This window comes from Mus pahari, chromosome 20 (genome assembly GCF_900095145.1).
Source record: "Mus pahari chromosome 20, PAHARI_EIJ_v1.1, whole genome shotgun sequence".
Taxonomy (NCBI): domain Eukaryota; kingdom Metazoa; phylum Chordata; class Mammalia; order Rodentia; family Muridae; genus Mus; species Mus pahari.
In genome coordinates, this window is record NC_034609.1 from 18,484,697 (window position 1) to 18,504,703 (window position 20,007).

A 20,007-nucleotide genomic window follows, 5' to 3' on the forward strand; every position below is an offset into this window, starting at 1 on the left:
AGCCCACCTTGTCCTCCAGAGACAACACAGCCCCTTCCTGTCACTTCATATTTCACCACTAGACTTCATCTCCTTCTCCAGTTTTTAGAACACTCACCCTCCTTCATATACTCACTCCATATCAGCATCCTGTAGGTTTCACCTGAGTCCCTTGGTTGCTGTGGCTACCACAAGCTCAGACCCAACAAAATTACACGTGTATGGAGAAACAGTGTAGCTTCTTCATCTGAAAAGCTAAAGTCTGTAGAACTTAACCTCTGCAGCACCTAGGATCCAGTAGGTGGGTCTCCCACAGATAGTGAATGTTTATGTACTCTGTAGAATACAGCCTTCCAAAGGGAGGCTCCTGGGTCACGCTCATTGAACGAATAAGTGCTGCTTATGGTTCAGAACCCGCTAAATCTGTGTGACAGCCCTGGAAGCTAAAATGACACCAGCATCCTCCATTTAAAGTAGAAGAGGCTGAGGTTCCATGGGTCATGATTTGCCTTTAGTTCAGTCCTCTTCTCACCAGAACAGGGACTTCAAGATGTAAAAGAAAGTCTTCCACAAAAGGAGAGCTTAGTTTGTAACCATAATTATTTTAGTATTTTATAAGCCAAATCCAAAGTAAAATGTTATCATCTTACACCTAAGCATGGCATCAAATCATCATTGTGGTTTTTGTTTGGTTTGTTTTTTGTTGTTTTGTTTGTTTCTTTCTTGAGAGAGATTTTACCTGAAAAGCAGAGATTCTTTCTCTTACGTTTATGTACTTTTTTACACTGTGGGGGCAGTGGTCAGAGGACAGCCCGTGGGAATCAGCTTTCCTTCAACTACCATGTGGGTCTCAGAGATTTAACTCAGGTTGTCAGGCCTGGCAGCAAACACTGAGTTCTCAGGCTGAGCCGAGAGATGCTTTCTAGGGGTAATATTCCAACTCTGTGGCAAACACTGCCCTGACAAAGGAGAAGACAGCTGCACCCTCCCCGAGTCCATGAGCCCTGGTCCTGGTACCATTCAGTCCCCTGACCTGGATTTATCAGAGCCTGCCTGTGCGTCTATAGTGTCTTCCCTTTGCTCCTGGCCTCTGGCCTCTACTCTCTTGCGCCATGTTTTTCAGGTGTTTGTAAGGCAGGGCTCGTGGTTAGCTTTAAGGTGGAGACCTGGCCTTGTGGACTATTAGGCTCTCTAAGGAAGGGAAGAGTAGCATATGCCTCTGCTGCCTCTTGCTGGTTTCAGAATGACTTCTGATCTCTAAGGAAGTGAGAGTATCTCACGCTGGTTCCGTTTATTCCCTTCTTTCAGATCTATATCTATAACGAGAAGATTGTGAGTGGACACCTGCAGCCTAACCTGGTGGACCTGTGTGCCTCTGTCGCAGAGCTGGATGACAAGGTAGTGCCCAGACCTAACCTGGGTAGAAACCCACGTTCCGTGTTCAGATGGAGTCAGCACCTTACTGACTAGGCCGCAGTATGCTAAGAGAGACTGTTTTAAGAGATAGCATTCTTTTTTCCAACATTTTATAGAAATTGGAGTGATTGTTTTTGTGGTGGCTTTTTTCCTCCAAAGTTCTGGCGGGGCTTAGTCCGTGGTCAGAGGGCCTGAGCTCTGTTTGGCTCCTTAACCATTTTCTCTCCTCAGGTATCAGCATGCTCTTTAAGGGCAGCCGAATGGCAGAGGGCAGTTTGTGCCATCTCCTTGAACTTACCTTACCCCTTTTCTTTTTGAATCCCTTCCCCGATTTGTATTATCCTCACCCTCTTACTCCCCTGGCCAGCTTTCTCCTTTAGGAAGAGCAGCAGTGGGTGGATGGGGTGGGGTGTATTAGGAGATGCTGGAGGGAAGGCAGTAGGAAGGGAAGGCCAGTACAGTAGCAGAAGCACCTATACACGGGTTTGTTTTTCAAAATTGTGCTTTTTCCCCAGTAGTAAAATAAAAAGCAATACAAACAGATTTCAAGGCAAAAGTGAGACTTGACTAGTCATATTTGCTTGGTATTCATTCTGCAGCTTTCACTATTGAGAGAGGTGCCAGGAGAACCAACTTTTCCCCACTGCAATGCATTTCTCTGCTTCTATCTTTAGAGTGTTGCCAAGGGGCCAAAAAACAGGTTTTGAAGGAGAAATTCAGAGCCTGGGGAGAGGAACACAAAGAAAAGCCTCTTTCCTACAGGCGCTCTTGAGGTGGAGTGGGAGGGAGAACAGGAGGCCGTGGCATTTACTGATAAAGTGGGCTACGGTGGCAGCCCAGAGAGCCTCTGGGAGGACAGAACCGTGTTATTTAGGTTAACCTCTTATTTTAAGCCCTAAGAAACTTAAATAACCTTGTAAGGATTTATATTTAAGTTCCTAGAGCTCTGGGTAATTAGAAGTGCGTTCACTCCATCTTAACGGGTGAGCCACTGAGGTTGAGCTCTTCTTACTTTCATGTGCCCATAATGATGGAGGGGCTTCTGTCAGGCCTAGCATGGTAATTGCTCTGAAAGCCAGCTCCAAGCAGGGCAGGGATATACTCATCAGTGATCAGAGCTCTTATGATTGGCATGGCAGAAGCCCATCTTCTGCACTGAGTTTGAGCCAGGGGCATCTCGGACATAAAGCCTCAACCCTTCCTCATTCTGCCTGCCAATGCAGTCATAGCCAGATAACTCCTTTACCTGTACATCGTTGTCATACACAACCTCATTTACATGCAGAGCATTTCTGACATGTGGGCCATGGTAAAACAAATGACAGATGTGGTACTGACACCAGCAACTGACGCTCTGAAGAGCCGGAGCAGTGTGGAAGTGCGTATGGACTTTGTCAAGCAGGCCTTGGGATATCTTGAGCAGAGGTAAGGAAGCTCACTCTCTCGCACGTGCACATACACACCTCTCTCTCTCTCTCTCTCTCTCTCTCTCTCTCTCTCTNTGTGTGTGTGTGTGTGTCTTTGTCTCTCTCTCTGTCTCTCTCTCACTCTCTGTCTCTGTCTCTCCCTCTCTGTATCCCTTCCTCCCTCCCTCCCTCCCTCCCTCCCTCCCTCCCTCCCTCCTTCCCTCTCTCTTCCACCCCTCTGTCTGTCTCTCAGTATGTCTGTTCAAGGCAGGCTTTCACCTTCCCTACAGTCACATGTTTCTTGGTCTTACGCAGTTCTTGGATTGAGTGTGTCATAACTGGAGTACTTTAAACTGACTGGAGCCGAGCTAATTCTGTTGTCAGAACACTTACCTACTCAGACTGTTTCTGCAGTTGATAAAATCATACATGGGAAAGGTGGTGAGGGGAAAGCACTGTTCACATCTCTTTTATTTCTCTGCTTTCCATAATTTAACATAGAGACATGTTAATTAGATCATAATGACTTGGGTTATAATTCTGATTTCCTAACATGGTTCAGCATTGACTCCTCAGGTTCCTTTGTTTTCTTACAGCTTTTTAACTCACTCTTGCAATAAATGACTTGGAAACCTTAGCAAGGCCCCTGTACCTTTACTCTCCTTGGCCCTACCCAGTTAACCCCTGAGTCAGGGCCCTGCATAGCTGCCAAGGCCAGCGCTTTGTGCCTGGGCTTTCTTGCCACCTCCTCACTAATCAGAGTTGGTTGCTGAGAGGTTCGTAGCTGGTTCGTCATACCCTATTGTCCACTTCATTACTAGGGCCAGCACCATTCATTGTCTTTGTGACAGTCTGTGGAATCCCAGCAGGGATGGTTAGGAGTGTGCAACAGACTCTAAATAGAGACAGGGTGCTGGGTGTCACCCTGCTGGCCTTAGAGGAGAAAGCTTAGCTGAGTATACTAGCTGAATTGCAGCCTTAGCCAGAGTCTCAGCTGCCAGCAGCCTTGTAGTGTGGTTGCTTTGTCAACAAAATAATACTTGATTGGGAAGATCCCTGAGGGAAATCAGACTTGATGCTGCAAGGAACTGGTTTTTATATCAAATATCACACTAATTACACCTCAGTGACATGAAATGCACACCCTCACTAGTCTCCATTCCTGTTATTAGAAATCTGGAGCTGTAAAATGGGGTTATTGTTTAAAGTTCTCAAATCTCTCTGTGTGTAAAGGTTTTATAAATAATTCTTCAGACTTTGACTAGACTGTTTTCACTTTAGTTTACATTTTTTATTTTTATGGTTAGTTTTGCCTGCATATATGCCTGTGTACCACAAGAGTACAGTGTTCATGGAGTCCAGACAAGGGTATTGGACCCCCTAGGACTGCACTTAAAGACACTGTGAACCAGCCACCGTGTGGGTGCTGGAACTGAACCTCAAGTCCTCTGGAAGAAGTCAGTGCTCTCAACTGATAAGCCATCTCTCCAGCCCCACTGGCTAAGCTTTTGTGATAGAAGTTTGGCTGTATTGATTGTCAAGTATAAGGACCCTAATAAAATAATATTTGTTCATTTTTAGTTAGAAAACTATGAGCCAGATAATCTTATACCATGTAAAAATCTTAAGGAATTAAAATTTAAATGCTTTTTCTGTTAAACGTAATCATTAAACTGGTGTTTCAGCTACCAGGCTGCGTTCTGTTGTTTATGCATCCCAGCTTATTATTTATTCCACACAGTTTTTAACTTTTTAAATGTATTTATTTTATGTGTATGGGTGTTCTTCCTGAAAGTACATATGTATACTGTGTGTGTGTCTGGTGCCAATGAGGTTGTAACCGTATGGAGTTACAGACAGTTGTGAGCAACCATATAGGTGCCAGGAACCCAGCCCAGGTCCTCTGTAAGTGCAGTAAGTTCTCTTAACAGCTAGTCCATTTCTCCAGCCCAGAGTTTAGTTATTCTTTCATTGCCCATTCTCTAGCTGGACTTTTAGAGCACTCTAGAAGCACCTGTCCAGTTAATAAAGGCTTTTCTCCATCTCTTAAGAAGCATTACTCTCTACAGCATCCTTTTGAATGCTTCTTTATTGCCTATTTAGAATAGCAATCTCAGGGTTACAGTTCTGCAGGTGCTTTTCTGCTGACAGTATACATGTAACATTTCAAGTTGCATAATCCACCAGATGGTAAAGTAGACCTAGTTCCAAATATGTTTTTAGATACCAGGCCAAAAATGTTGAGAAAATATAGGCTTGATCTGTCTCTTCCGTGTTCCAAGGCTTGAGATAGGATATATTTGTCTTGGTTCTCAAGAGCTTAGAATTCTTTAATTTAGGATCTTGCCAGCACACATGTCTTATTGCAAGTTGGAAGAGGTAGTAGTAGGCATCTGTTTGCTCTGGCTACTACATAGAACTCTGTCCTCTCATCTTGTGTGTTGAAATAATTGCAGTGGTGGGGAGAATGCATTTACTAAACTGCCTTGTGCTTTCCATTATACATGCTTTTTATGGGAACTTTGGAAAATGCTGAAAAGAAGACCTGCAGAAGAGAGGTCCCCATTCCTCACACCCAGAGACTCCTTTTGCCTTCTCATAGCATCCTCCTCCTCCTTCTTTAGTCATGAGTATTTAGTTTTGTTTTTTGTACAGTTACATTCTAGATATTTATGACACATAGTTTTGCATAGTTCACTTTTAATTCTTGAACACCATAATTACTAATGAATCAAATTTTACAGTTTGTTCTCTGTAATTGGTCCTTGGGTTTATTCCCTGTCTTCCCTCTCTCTTACTGACGGTCCTTGGGTTTATTCCCCGCCTTTCCTCCTCTCTCACCTCACTTGCTCACAGCATCTAACTGGACATTGCACATCTTTGTGCTCGTGGGGTACCTGACCTTTTGAGGCAGTCAGAACATGTGTAGAAAGTTCTGATTATAGTGTGGACTAATATTGGAGTAGAAGCACTTATAAAGAGGCATGGTACAAAGTAGGGAAATGACGCTGGAATGATAGCATTCTGTAGTCCCAACTGTAAGAATAGTTCAGCATGGACTGCCACTGGGAGCTAACAGTATTAGATAAGATAAAACATTGACAGTGAACAGAGTAGCCACACAGACACAGGTCTTTTTCTTGAGTACTAAGAGAAGAGTCTTAAGTTATAGTGCACTGTTATAATAGAAAGATCTGGTCAGTGCTTGGTAGCCAAGAGATATGTAGTAGCTGCTAGTAGCAGACTCTCATTGTAAGACTGTCATTGTGTACAAAGACTAATTACCGGGTGACAAAATCTTAAGTCTGAGCCAAGTCACATAGAAATGATGTAGCTTGTGAGGCATTCTGTCAGACAAATTTTCTTGGTTCTCTTAAGAGGTGGACATCATGAAAGGCAGAAGGTGGGAGAACTCCCTGGACTAAAGAGGAATGAAAGTGGGGGCCAGTTTCTTTCCTTGAATTTCTAAGTTAAGTCTGGGATTTAGAAGGAAAACAAACTGTTGGGTGCTGTAGTTCGTGTCTGTAGTTCTAGCACTTGGGAAGCTGAGGCAGAAGGATCACTGTAAGTACAAAGTGTCCCCGTCCTCCCACCCCCAGTTTTAGAACTTCCAGGACCACAGAGTAAGACCCTGTCTCAAACAAACAGAACTGGGGTCAGGTGAATTGTGAATATGAGCATAGGAATCAGGTCAAATCCTTTATTATAAAACTTGTGGCTTGTGCTTCAGATAATAGTTTGTAAATATTCAATTTCTGGGTGTCATAATGGTATTTGGGTTAGGTAGGAAAATATCCTGGCTCTTAGGAGGTACATGGCTGAAATGTTGGAAGGTCAGGTAACATACTTATCTTTTTATAACATTTGTAAATGCTCTGGGAATAGACAGAATCATGTTCCTATGTGTGTTTGGGTGTGGGATAGGAAGGGTAGACATAGGAAATGCATACAAATGTCAGAACCTGGTAATTAGGTAAAGGGTAGGATGGGATTAACCGGACAATTCTGACTTTTCATGGAATTGATTTCAAATTCTTTAAAATAAGAAGTTTTGTTTTTAAAAAGCGAACCCATTAGAGCAGTAGGCTCCACTCTTAAAGTATTTGAAATCCTCAGCTGTATTCCCCTAGGGATTATCTGGGGAACCTGTAGTAAAAATCTATACAGTGATAAGAATGGAATTTGCTTCATTGCATAGGTGTTTCCTTCTCTGTATGAAATTTAAAGTCAGCCCTTGCCTGTAGAACTCAGAGTCATGTGTTCTGAAAGTGGACATGGATGTGTGTAATTCATGTTGTCAACCTTGACCAATTTTTTTCTTTTAAAAATGTTTCCAGTTATAAGAATTACACCCTTGTGACTGTCTTTGGAAATCTGCATCAGGCGCAGCTGGGCGGTGTGCCTGGGACTTACCAGCTGGTTCGGAGTTTTCTAAACATTAAACTGCCAGCTCCCTCACCAGGACTTCAGGTACTAGAAACCTCAGCATGGCCAGACACATTCCAGAGCCACTAGTTGATCTTAGGCATTCTTAGTTGAAGGGAGATCTGTGTGGCAAAGAGGCCAGTGGTGCTGTTTCATGGGGGCCCTTTCAGAACCAGTTATGCAAAAATCCTGAGTAGAAGCAGGAGATGTGCCAACACCAGGTCTCAGATGCGTTTTAAAAGTTAAGTAATAAGGGCTCTCTCAGGCACTTACATGTGGGTATAAGACACAAAGTGAGGGATATGTCAGAAGTTTAAAGCAAAACAGTTGAGAGAGTGACATTGGGTGTGATTAAGTCCCTCTGCCTGCTTGCCTTGCAGGCGGGGATTATTTTACAATGTCTGATAGAATGTACAAGCTAAGCTGGAGCTTTGTGCCTAAAGATGCTAGCTTCATAAAAGGTCATATGTAACTCTTAGAGAGCAGGGGCTCACCCTCAGTGGGACACTGGAGGGCTGTTGGGAGGGGAGCGGGGAGAACAGTGGACAGACAACAGAAAGCAGAGTATCTGGAGTGGTGGGCATGTGGTAGGGCTTAGCAAGCTTCGGATTAGCTGGTAAAGGAAGGCCTTGCGTACCAAGACTGAGCATGTGGACTTGCATAGCTTAAACGTGTTGAAGAGGGCATGTGACTCCAAGTCTATGAAGCTTCTGCTATAGAAGGGAGTGCCAAGAGTTCTGAAAGAACTGATGAAGAACAGTACAAGGTCAGACCTGCTCTATGGACAAGTGAAAAGAGAGTGGGTGGTCGCATTTTGGGAGGGGAAGACCGTCAACTCGAAGCTCTTGATATCCAGGCAGTCAAACATTTGGAGGGACAGTGCATGTTCAGTAACAGTTAGTTTTATAAGATCAAATGGGTGAATTGCCCTCGTTGGTCAGTGACAACTTTAGCCTTTATTTTGTCAAAATCAAAGAAGGTGATCCCATCGTTGCTGGCTAGGAGAGAAAGCACAGGTGGGCTCTGTTGGCATCACAGTAACTCTAGATCCATAGTACACTGCCACTCCCAGTTTTTCCTGGACAACTCAGTGTGTTTGCAAAACACAGGGAATAGGATGCAATCAGTGGCTCTTAGCCCATGGGTTATGGTGGGAGCCTTAGCTGGGTGTCTGCACATCAGAAAGTGCATAGTTAGCTTTTGTGTGACTGCTTTTGTCTTGTAGGATGGAGAGGTAGAAGGCCATCCCGTCTGGGCATTAATTTATTACTGCATGCGCTGTGGAGACCAGCTTGCTGCATCACAAGTCGTCAGTCGAGCCCAGCACCAGCTGGGAGAATTTAAAACTTGGTTCCAGGAATACATGAACAGCAAGGATAGAAGGTACAGTGAGTACTGCTTTGCTGCAGCTGGAGCCTGCATTTAGTGAGTTTCCTGTCAGTAGAGGACTGCATGGAACAGACTCTAGGTTAAGATTGATTGTTTCATAAAACATAACTTTTTGTCCGAGAGTATTCCCAGCAGACAGGAATCTGAGGCATCAGGTTGTGAGTTCAAGATGCTTTGTCTCCAAAAAACTGACTAAATAATAACTGAAATAAAATGAGACCTTTTGTGTTAGTTACTTTGTTAAATACAAATATTCTTTGTTCAGTCCAAGTAGATGTGTATGCTATATCCTGTATGCTTTATGACTTAAGTTAGAGCTAGAATTTCATCAGTCTGAAGTTAGCATTGAGATGTTGACCACAGCCTTGAGACGCATTCCTGAACTAAGGGACTGGTAAGCAGCAGTTGGGGTTGTGCTTATATAATTGGACACACGTTCATGTTCAAACCCAGTTTGTATATATGCACATGTATAGAGGAAATGTGACACTCACTCCAGTGGTTCCTGTGGGAAGCAAATACTCAAAGGCTCATACTGCCACTTTAAGAGGTTTTCTCAGATCGTAAGCCTCTGATTTGCTCATATAGTTTAAAATAGAGTTAGGGCTGAAGATGAGCTCAGAAGTGGCGCATCTGCCTGCCCAGCATGCACAGAGCCCTGGGTTTGATCACCACTGGGGTAGAGGCAGCATTAGCACCCAACTGAGCCAAAGATTGGAGTGCAAGTCTACTATTTGGGAGGTGAGCCCATGTGAATAAGGGAGTGTGGAGGCCCAAGGTTAAGATGGTTGAAGAGTTGGAGAGCAATCTCAGTAGGTAAAAGTGCTTGCAGTGCAAATGTGAGTTCAATCCCAGAACTCTTGTTAAGCATGGTAGCACTAGCTTGTGATCTCAGCACCGGTGAAGTGAGGAAAGAAGGCTTTCTGGGGGCTCTGGCAAGTCAGCCTGACCTAATTGGCAACAGTAAGAACAGTAAGAGATACTGTATCAAAAACCCTACCTGAAGAGTAGCATGAGAGGTTAACCTCTGCCCTCTACTGCACACACAAGTACATGCAGATAACTATCAACAGCCAGCCATTTAGGGAAGGACCTGCTTGAGGGATGTTGGAGGGAATACTGATCCCTAGCATCCCCAGTCTTCCTAAGGAGGTCTTAGGCCTGGAGAAGGCCAGTGGGCTAAAGGATGTAGTGCTTGCAATTAGAAGTCAGGTGAAAGTGGTAGATGAGCAGAGAGACCCTGTGCTCAGGATGATGGAGAGCTTCCAGACTGTTCTGGGCATGCTTACACTTCACCTTTGAGGATCTTTACCGAGTCTCCATCTCTCTGTGTGTCTTCAGATTGTCTCCAGCTACGGAAAACAAACTCCGACTTCACTACCGCAGAGCCCTCAGGAACAACACAGACCCCTACAAGAGAGCTGTGTACTGTATCATTGGGAGATGCGATATCACCGACAACCAGAGTGAAGTGGCAGACAAGACTGAGGACTACCTATGGTTAAAAGTAGGCACAGTGTCCTTTGGCTGCTCAAGTCCTCTATACTCAACGCTCATAATGCATGAATTTTGTGTAATACTCAGGACAGGGCCAGTGGATTTTGTATCTAATCCACCTTATTTTTTTTTTTAATTGTGTAATTCCTAACTAATAACTACACAGTTAGCTTTCTTTTTCCTTCTTTCCTTCCCTCCTCTTCCCCTACTTCCTTTCCCCTTTGCATTGCTAGGGATGGAATTTAGGGCATCAGTCATGCTCCACTAAAATACAACCCAGCCCCAAGAACCACAGTGTGTCATGCAGCCGCGGCTCACAGCATCAAGCTTAGCTGCTGGGCAGCTACAGCTTTACATGTGGGTGAGGGTGTAGTCTGTACTAATGTGCTTGTTTCCTTTGGGCATTTAGTTGAACCAGGTGTGTTTTGATGATGACGGCACCAGCTCACCACAAGACAGGCTCACTCTCTCACAGTTCCAGAAGCAGCTGCTAGAAGACTATGGTAAGATCCTGGATAGTCACCATCTCCTTTGGGGGCATATGGCTTACCATTTTCAATCAGGTACAGACCATTATGCATTAAGAAATATACATTACTTGGATACTTGAGAGACTGAGGCAGGAATATCCTGAGTTCAAGGCCAGCCTGGGAAACAGTGAAATTTTTGTCTCAGAATAAGAATAAAAGGGTCTGGGGCTGTAGCTCAGTACTGAAGTACTTGCCTGGCATTCCAGAGACCTTGAGTTTGATTGATCTCTGGCCCTGCCAAAAGAAAAAAGAAAGCTGTGACTTCCATGGTCTTAGACCATAAACATTTTTTCTAGTTCTTGCTTGGGAGAGATGTGCATGAGGCCTTAGTTGCTTCCTTGTAGATCTTGCTAGTGGTCACATCTGATTACAAAGGAGAGGAGTAGCTCTCCTCTTGACCTCCTCGTTGTTGGACAGCTCTGGGAAGTGTAGGTCAGTGACCGTAGCTGCTGTTGCTGAGCTCAGGCCTCTGTGAATCTGACTGTACATGCGCTTTGCATTTTCTGTCTCCATGTATATTGAAGACAACTGTCACTTCAACATCTTGAGCCGTTTCTCTCCTCTCTAGTGCACACAGCTTAGATTTTTATAACCAGACCCTTCTTGCCAACCATGAGTGAAGCCTAGAGAAGGGAGAGGAACTGGGTCTTTTTGTTTTGTGTTTTTAAGCCAAGGTTTCTCTCTGGCTGTTATGGAACTCAGTTTGTAGGTCAGAATGTCCTTGAGTCCACAGAGATCTACCTACCTCTGTCTTTCTGTTGCTGTGACTGAAATGATTGAGGCCTGCACCACCATGCCTGGCTTCAGGTCGTATTTCTTTCTTTTTTTTTTTTTTTTCGGGTCGTTTTTCATGTAGTTTCCTGTGCCCAGTGTCCCTTCAGTTACTTTAGGCTCATGTGGCTGCTTCCTTTCCACTCAACGAGGCCAGTAGATACGCAGGGTCATTGAGTGGGCGGCAGCGTCCGTCTGAGTAGGTTTTACCTCCTCTCCTGCAGGCGAGTCCCACTTCACGGTGAACCAGCAGCCCTTCCTCTACTTTCAAGTGCTGTTCCTGACTGCACAGTTTGAAGCTGCCATTGCCTTTCTCTTCCGCATGGAGCGGCTGCGCTGCCATGCTGTCCATGTGGCCCTGGTGCTATTTGAGCTAAAGCTGCTTTTAAAGTCCTCTGGTCAGAGTGCTCAGCTCCGTGAGTATTTAGGTCTTAGCTGGCATTGATGTGACCGTAGCACACCATCCCCCTTGGTCCTAGTGGTGAAATAACAGCTACTCCAGATTTTGGTCATTTTAGAGCATTGTAGGTACGCAAGCTTCTCTATTAGTGTAGAATGATTGCTTTAACCCCTTGGCATTTCCCAGAATGTTAAAGGGTGGTGCCAGGCACTAGCTTCTTGGCCAGGCAGAGCCATTCCAGGAGTCACGAGTATGTTATTCACTAGGGATCTGGCTTTAAAGACCTTGGAAACACCAGCTAGCCACCTATCAACTTGCCTACCCAGGTGGGAGAGGCAGGTAGAGAGCCAGGTAAATGTGAGTGACTGGGTCAGCACATTCTCCCCAGTACATGAGCCATGATGGTCAGGTACACAGTCGTTTCCTGTAAAGGCCATCATGCTGACCATTCACCATAGAGACATTCACCTCTACTGTCTGTACAAAGGAAAGTGGAGCCACTGGTGAGGTCACACTGAGAAATGGGGACTGTGCCGCAGAAGTCATGCTTCTTGGCCTATACATTTGATTTCCATGGGTCCTGGCTTGCAGGGGTCTGAGGGGCCCTTCTGTTCCCATGTACAGTCAGCCACGAGCCTGGTGACCCTCCCTGCATGCGACGGCTGAACTTTGTGCGTCTGCTCATGCTCTACACCCGCAAGTTTGAGTCCACGGACCCAAGAGAAGCCCTGCAGTACTTTTACTTCCTCAGGTGAATCCTGCCTTTGCCTTTTTACTTGGCTAGCTTTTATTTCTCCATCCTGACAATGACTGTTAGAGACTCAGTCTGCATCCATTTCACAAACCACCCACGCTACTCCTGTGCTTTTGTAGGGACGAGAAAGACAGTCAAGGAGAAAACATGTTTCTGCGTTGTGTGAGCGAGCTTGTGATAGAAAGCCGGGAGGTAGGCCAGCTTTCTCATCGCCCTGGCTGGGGTTTTTACTGTGCTCTCGTTCTACCGTGTCTGTGTTATACATGGCCTAGAGGGGGAGACAGGGCAGGGCTTGCTTTGGTTTCTTACACTGACACTATTGATCTCAGTCTCACTGTGTCCTAGTTGTGTGAGACCTATCTCCTTCGCCCTTTTCCCTAAGAGATTGTGTGTTTTGTTTATTTTCTTGACCAGTAAGCTGAGTAAACTTTTTTCCCCTACAGTTTGATATGATTCTTGGAAAACTAGAGAACGACGGAAGTAGAAAGGTAGGCTAAATGTGTCTCGGTTGTCAGAATGTCGTTACACTGTAGGAGTCACACCTGAGTACAGGAACTGTAACAAATGGATGAAATTATAAGCCCAACTGATAGCATTAGTTTTACACACATTTTTCTTTCTTTAAAATTTATAAATTTGTAATTAGTGTTTTCATATGTTCTGCCTGACATTTTTCTTAAAGCTAAGACAGCTGTATTTTCGACTCAGAAAACATGAAGAAAAGTTAGGGCTTACTCTGCCTACTCTCACCAGACAGGAAAGTTAGATATGCACTTCACCTCTGAGTACTCAGAACTCCCCCCCCACACACACACCCCAGAAATGCCACCTCCCAAGAGCCTTACTGGAACTTGCCATGCCATGAGGCACTGTAAGAGAAGGGCAGAAGTCCCGTGTCAGGGCCCAGTCCTGACCCTGCCCCCCTGGGTGCCCACAGCTACTCACTTTCCTATGTAAACTGCATGGTTTGGCCTAGCGCCCAGATGAGGGGCCTGATGGTACTGATAGTGGGGGCCATCTTCTTGGCTTTGTGCAGTTTCTTACTCAGTTAAAACAGTCACCCACAAAGTGAGAACCAAAGCAGAAATAAAAGTGGCTAATTATTTCTTCAAGACCACACAAGTGGAATCTGAACAGGCATTTCCTTGGTTGAGGGGGGTCACTGGAATTTGGCTGAGCCCTAAAGTTGCATTAGCGTGCATGGTTAAACACGGTGTTGCGCAATCCATCTTCCCTCCCTGTGTGTCCTGGGGCTAGTCAGACTCTCCTGATGGTGTGCCTGCTAGTGAGTGGTGATGGAGGCTTTTTCAAAGTCCTCACCACCTCTTCCTGCATATTTAGTCAGCATCTGTCTTAGAAAGCAAATTGAAAGTATTTTATCATAACATCCTGCTTGCCAGCAAATTTAGAATCACTAATAGTTTTACCTACTCTTAGTCATTTTGGAAAACCTCTCAGAAACCACTAATGTGCCATAGCCGATTCCACTGTGTTCCCATTAATGAATGTGGCCTGTCTTTCTTTCCGTGGTTATGGTGTGGGGCCTTATGTCTTCAGGAGAGCCGAGTCTGGCAGATGAAGACCATGTTGACTAGGGCAACTGTTCAACTGTGCTGTTCAACCTGTGTTCCAGTTCAACTGTGCTCTGCGACACAGCTGATGCAGGATGTTGAGTCTTTCCCTCCCCCCTTGATATTTGTCTTGTCAGCCTGGAGTCATTGATAAGTTTACCAGTGACACAAAGCCTATTATCAACAAAGTTGCTTCAGTGGCAGAAAACAAAGGACTGTTTGAAGAAGCAGCAAAGCTTTATGACCTTGCTAAGGTAATGTGCCCTTTTCAGGACTGGGTGTGAATGCTCAAGCTCTGCACCGCCATCCCACTGAAGCGAGTTCTCTGCTATGTATGGTTCAGTCAGAGTCAAGTTCCCATTTTATAGCATTCTAACTGTCCAAAAAGTATCTATGGCCAAATAACAGCATAATGAAAGTCTCTCCTGTAGACATTGTCAAAGCCACTGTGGTTCCCTGTGGTAGCCTTCTACAGTGGCCAACAGTGTGCAGTCCAAGAACCTGGGTTAAACACATCTCCCTAAGAGTATGTGATAAACACTGATGACTTAGGTAATGTCCTGGGACTGGAGAGGTGGCTCACGCTGCTCTCCTAAGAATCTGGGTTTGCTTTCCAGCACCCACAGGGTAGCTCACAACCCTCTATAACCCCAGTTCCAGAGAATCTGGTACCTTTCTGGCCTCTGCAGGCACCAGACATGTACATGGTGCACATCCGTACATGCAGGCAAAAAACATAAACACAAAAAGATAAAAATAAATAATTTTTTTTAAAGATTTATTTATTTATTTATTTATTTATTATTTATTTATTATATGTAAGTACACTGTAGCTGTCATCAGAAACTCCAGAAGAGGGCGCCAGATCTTGTTATGGATGGTTGTGAGCCACCATGTGGTTGCTGGGATTTGAACTCAGGACCTTCGGAAGAGCAGTCGGGTGCTCTTACCTGCTGAGCCATCTCACCAGCCCTAAATAAATCTTTTTAAATAAAGATTTCCTAGGGATAAAGAGACGGCTCAGCAGTTAAGAGCACTGACTGCTCTTCCAGAGGTCCTGAGTTCAATACCCAGCAATCACATGGTGGCTCACAACCATCTATAATGGAGTCTTATGCCCTCTTCTGGTGTGTCTGAAGACAGCGACAGTGTACTCATATATATAAATTAATCTTTAAAAAAGACAGACAGACAAATTTCCTAAATTTAAAGATATTGTGTTGAGGTCTAATTAGCACATAGGAAAATATGCAAGTGGTGGGCATATATTGGGTTATCTGTCCATGGCTGTGTCCACACAACCCTGGTCTCAGAATATAGAGCAGTTCTGTTCATCACCCCAGAAAGTTGCAGGTTTTATTTTGCTTAATTAGTTTGTTCTTATGTTGATTGTTTCCTTCATGTTAAAATCTTTACCAGAATGCTGACAAGGTACTGGAGCTGATGAACAAGCTGCTGAGCCCTGTTGTCCCACAGATCAGCGCCCCACAGTCTAACAAAGAAAGGCTGAAGAACATGGCCCTCTCCATTGCGGAGAGGTAAGGGCCCCACCTGCTCAGTGGGTCCCAAGGGTGCCAGGTCACTGAGTCTGCCCTACTATGTGTTCTGCTTCACTAGGCACTAGCAGACAGTGCCCCACAGATTACACTAATTGACCTTCTTTCAGAATTCCTTCAGTGATGTATGGGGTGTGGTTGGGATTTGTGGGCACTGTTACAGAATCCAGCTTGCTGCTCAGTAACACTCCTGAGTTCTCAGACTAGCCAGCTTAACTGCAGAGGAGACTGGGTTTGAGGTGCCTTCCTGCAGCAACATAGACCCCCGGAATCAGTGGTCCCCAGCGTTAGCCCTGGCTCTGTAGCCCGTGGTGTCCTCCTTCCTAGAGACGTGGCTGTAGAGCTGATGGCGGGGCTAGAGAAGCAGACTTTACTTAGGACATGTGGGGGAGTATCGCCAGATTACAGTAGTCACCCCTCCCAATGTCAGAATGAACACTGGTCACCGCTCTCTGTCCTGCCTGTCCAGAGAGCTGGGGGGTTGATGTACTTAGGGGAGGATCCTGTGGAAATCCATCTCCACTCTTACTCCCCTCAGCACCCTTCTTTTTTGTCTTTCAGGTACAGAGCTCAGGGAATAAGTGCGAATAAGTTTGTGGACTCTACATTCTATCTCCTCTTGGACTTGATCACCTTTTTTGACGAGTATCACAGTGGTCATATTGACAGAGCCTTTGATGTAAGTTTCTGCAAGAGTGTTTGAAGTACAGGTTATCACCAACATGCCTGTTAAATGACGAAGACCAGTGTGATCCTGAGACCCTAAAGATTTCTGCACCCACACCCACCCCCCACCCCCAGGCACCTTTCTTTTTCCTCACCCATTTAATGATAGATACAGGCTTCTGAAAGAAATCTCTGAATTTTAGAATTGGGTCTGGAAATTATAAAAAATCAAGTTAGTACCTTAGGATCAAAGCTGTTGTTTTGGGGGTTTTGTTTTTTGAGGATTTTGTTTTGGTTTGGTTTGGTTTGGTTTGGTTTGGTTTTTTTTGTTTTGTTTTGTTTTTGTTGTTGCTATTGTTATTCTAGACAATATGTAGCCCTGGCTGTTCTGAAACTCACTCTGTAGACCAGGCTTGCCTTGAACTCACAGAGATCCATCTGCCTCTGCCTCTCTCGTGCTGGAGCTAAAGGCATGCATGGCCACGGTCAGGGTCAAAGCTTTTATGTACAGGAAGATCAGCATTTTCTAATGTTTTGAACAAGCTGTTTTTTGTTTGTTTTTGTGGCGGGGGTGGGGGTGGGGAAGGTTTGACTATAATGCTGTATCTTATGGTTGATGATGTCTTGTCTGAAACAGATTATTGACCGCTTGAAGCTGGTGCCTCTGAATCAGGAGAGTGTGGAAGAAAGGGTGGCTGCCTTCAGAAACTTCAGTGATGAAGTGAGTCTTTCTCTTTGTTCATCACAGAATTCTGTTTCCATCCCTTCCAAAACTGAAGGCTTTATTTTTTTTTAATTGTGTCTATGTGTGTGTGTGTTGTATGTTTTTATATGTTCCTATGTGTGTGGACATGTGTGTGGGTATGTGTGGAAACTCATAGAAGATGATGAGTATCTTTCTCAATTGCTCTCCACTTTATATTCCAAGGCAGACCTTGGAGGAAGTGGAGTGTAAATCATGGGGTGTATCTCACGCACCCTGTAGGAATGCTTGAGTGTTAGATTATCCTCTGGTATGCATAGGCAGTGAGAGAATTAAACCAGACTCACTGGTCAACCAGAATCCTCTTCTCTAAGAACTCATTGTGTGAACTTGCAGACCACCAAGAGCTAAAATTGAATCCATTCTAGAAAACTCCCGTCTAGGTAGCTATGGTAGCTAGAACTCTCAGAGCTATTGGGTATGTTAAAATAAAAGGCTGGAGCTGGTAAGGTGTCTCACTGGCAGGATGGCAGGTAGAAGGACCTGAGATTGGATGCCCACTGCCTGTCTGATAGTAGGGAATATAAAAGTTAGACATGGCAGCATGTCTCCGTAACCCTAGCACCGGGGTAGGAGTGGGGTTGCTAGCCAAAGGGCTCGGCTCCAGGTTCAGTGAGAGATACTACTAACCATCGCTTCACACTAAGGAAGAGTCTGCTATCAGCCATTGTTTCTCTGTTGTTTCCTACCTTCCCCTAGGTACCAGGTTTATTGCATCATGGGCTAAAGTAATATACCAAGCTCTGTCCCTGTACACTTCCCAGTGAAGGGCCAGTGGAGAGTAGACAGGTCTAAGGCAGTGGGGACTTGCAGGGACCTGGAGAGCCGTGATACTAAATGCACATGCTCTGGTCTCATTCTGCTGGCAGCAGAGCTTCCATGCTTACAGGGGCTGCCTGTGCTTTTGGCATGCTGCCTCACCAAAGTGCCATAAGGGAGCGGGGAGAAGGGCCTGTGAGCAGTAGTTCCAGGAATTTGCTGAAGCTTTGGACATTATGATGCCACCAGTTCCCTTTTGGTGAGTGTAGTTCTTCATTGGCAACTGTGGAATGAAGCATGACCAGGCAGAGTCATGCTCCCTCTACTTGTTGCTCCCTCTGGGGACTGGGCCCCTTTCCCTTATTCCAGGTGTTTTTCTCTGTAGATCAGACACAACCTCTCAGAAGTTCTTCTCGCCACCATGAACATCCTGTTCACACAGTTTAAGAGGCTCAAGGGAACAAGTCCATCTTCAGCAACCAGGCCCCAGCGAGTCATCGAAGACCGTGACTCTGTAAGATCCCAGCATTCCTGAGAAACATTGATGAGAATCCCTTGCTGGCTTGGAATTCTATTTCCTAGTCCTCTTTGACCACATGGTCCCAAACATTCTTTACTTGGGAATCTAAACCTTATACCGGAAGCTCCTGGGAGAAATCAAACTGCGATTGCTACTGCTCTCAAACTAGGGCTTGGGATGGGGTGGAAATCAAACAAAATGCTCATTCATAATTGGTTCCATGGGATTTCTGTTCATTTTAACAAAGTTACTTTGAGTCTTGCTCAGGGGTGAATACTTTCAGCAATACTGTAGTCTACTTTTTTGATTAGTACAATCTTTATTGCAAACTGTTGTTTCTCCTCTCTTAGCTCACAGTAGACCTTGAGAGGTGACTAGACAGCATTGTGATCCCCATCTTACAACTGAGGAAGCTGAGATCTGACATAGGGAACCAGCTAGGGCTGATTCCTCAAAGGGTTGGAAGAGGCTGGGTATGACTTCCTGTAGGGCTTCCATCAGTACCTATGCAAAATAGTCTAGTGGTTTGGATCCTGGGACTCAACAGCATATACCCCATTAGTGTGACACATTTACACCAAAAGGCAGGACAATCACTGGCTTTCGTTGTCATTGTTGTTTTGGGGTTAGGGGGACAGTTTATTTAAATTGCCTTTCCATTAGCCACAATAGCTGTGTCTCATAGTTTTTAGAGACATAGTCTTCTTACTCAGTCACCCAGACTGGTCTTGAACTTGAATTCCTACATGGTAGGATTACATGTTTGTGCCACTAGAACCAACTGCCTAGACTAGTATTTTTATGGAATTTTATGAGCATTTTCTGCTATCTGAACTTGTTTGGGGGAATTGAACATCTTAGACAATCATGCCTCCACCCTCTGAAGTTGCGTGTTGTCCGTTTGTCCCCTTGGGCACTGTCCCTGATAGAGCTTGTGACTGAGTAGGGGCAGGAATGCTCATGTTGAGGGAACAGTGCCTGGGAGTGCTCAGCTGGTCCAGTGGTTCCAGCCTTAGTGCTGCAGCCTTAACACAGCTCCTCATGTTGTGTGACCCCAGCCATATAATAATTCTTGCTGCTACTTCACAACTGTAATTTTGCTAGTTATGAATCATAATGTAAATATCTAATATGCAAGATATCTGATATGTAACCCCTGTGAAAGTTGGGAGCCACTGCGCTGTTCCATTTGGGCACCAGATGCAGCTACCCTTAGGGAGTCTAGAGCCTGTGTTCTGAATATAGTATTGATATCTCACTCACTGGACCTATCCCTTGGCAGGACCACTCAGTGGTAAAGGAGGCTCTGAGCAGTTGTGTGTTTTTATAGGTCAGTAGGACCCTGCAGGATGTTCTCTGGCCAGCCACTTTTCTCGTGGGGAGGGAGCCCTTTCAGCAGATCTTCTGAGTGTAGTGTAGTAGAACACTTGCATAGTGTATGTGACTTCTTACATCCCCTCCCAGCCCTGCAAGGGAGAAAAAATTTTACATAGTCTGCCATTCTGTATTTTTTTCTTCCTTCCTTCCTTCCTTCCTTCCTTCCTTCCTTCCTTCCTTCCTTCCTTCCTTCCTTCCTTCCTTCCTTCCTTCCTCCTTCCCTCCCTC

General features: G+C 45.0%; 1 protein-coding gene across 3 annotated transcripts in view; it reads left to right on the forward strand.

Annotated features, from left to right (window-relative positions):
• The window catches only part of Nup93 (nucleoporin 93), a 101,081-nt gene that overhangs the window by 79,300 nt on the left and 1,774 nt on the right, over window positions 1–20,007 (forward strand). For all 3 annotated transcript variants that reach the window (XM_021219972.2, XM_029532557.1, XM_021219974.1), the window contains 15 exons: window positions 1,288–1,377; window positions 2,681–2,820; window positions 7,139–7,271; window positions 8,452–8,609; window positions 9,957–10,122; window positions 10,522–10,615; window positions 11,638–11,829; window positions 12,438–12,564; window positions 12,687–12,759; window positions 13,011–13,055; window positions 14,276–14,392; window positions 15,558–15,676; window positions 16,256–16,373; window positions 16,998–17,081; window positions 18,268–18,396. In XM_021219972.2, coding sequence (XP_021075631.1) covers window positions 1,288–1,377; window positions 2,681–2,820; window positions 7,139–7,271; window positions 8,452–8,609; window positions 9,957–10,122; window positions 10,522–10,615; window positions 11,638–11,829; window positions 12,438–12,564; window positions 12,687–12,759; window positions 13,011–13,055; window positions 14,276–14,392; window positions 15,558–15,676; window positions 16,256–16,373; window positions 16,998–17,081; window positions 18,268–18,396 — 1,785 coding nt within the window. The remainder of the gene's footprint in view (window positions 1–1,287; window positions 1,378–2,680; window positions 2,821–7,138; window positions 7,272–8,451; window positions 8,610–9,956; window positions 10,123–10,521; window positions 10,616–11,637; window positions 11,830–12,437; window positions 12,565–12,686; window positions 12,760–13,010; window positions 13,056–14,275; window positions 14,393–15,557; window positions 15,677–16,255; window positions 16,374–16,997; window positions 17,082–18,267; window positions 18,397–20,007) is intronic.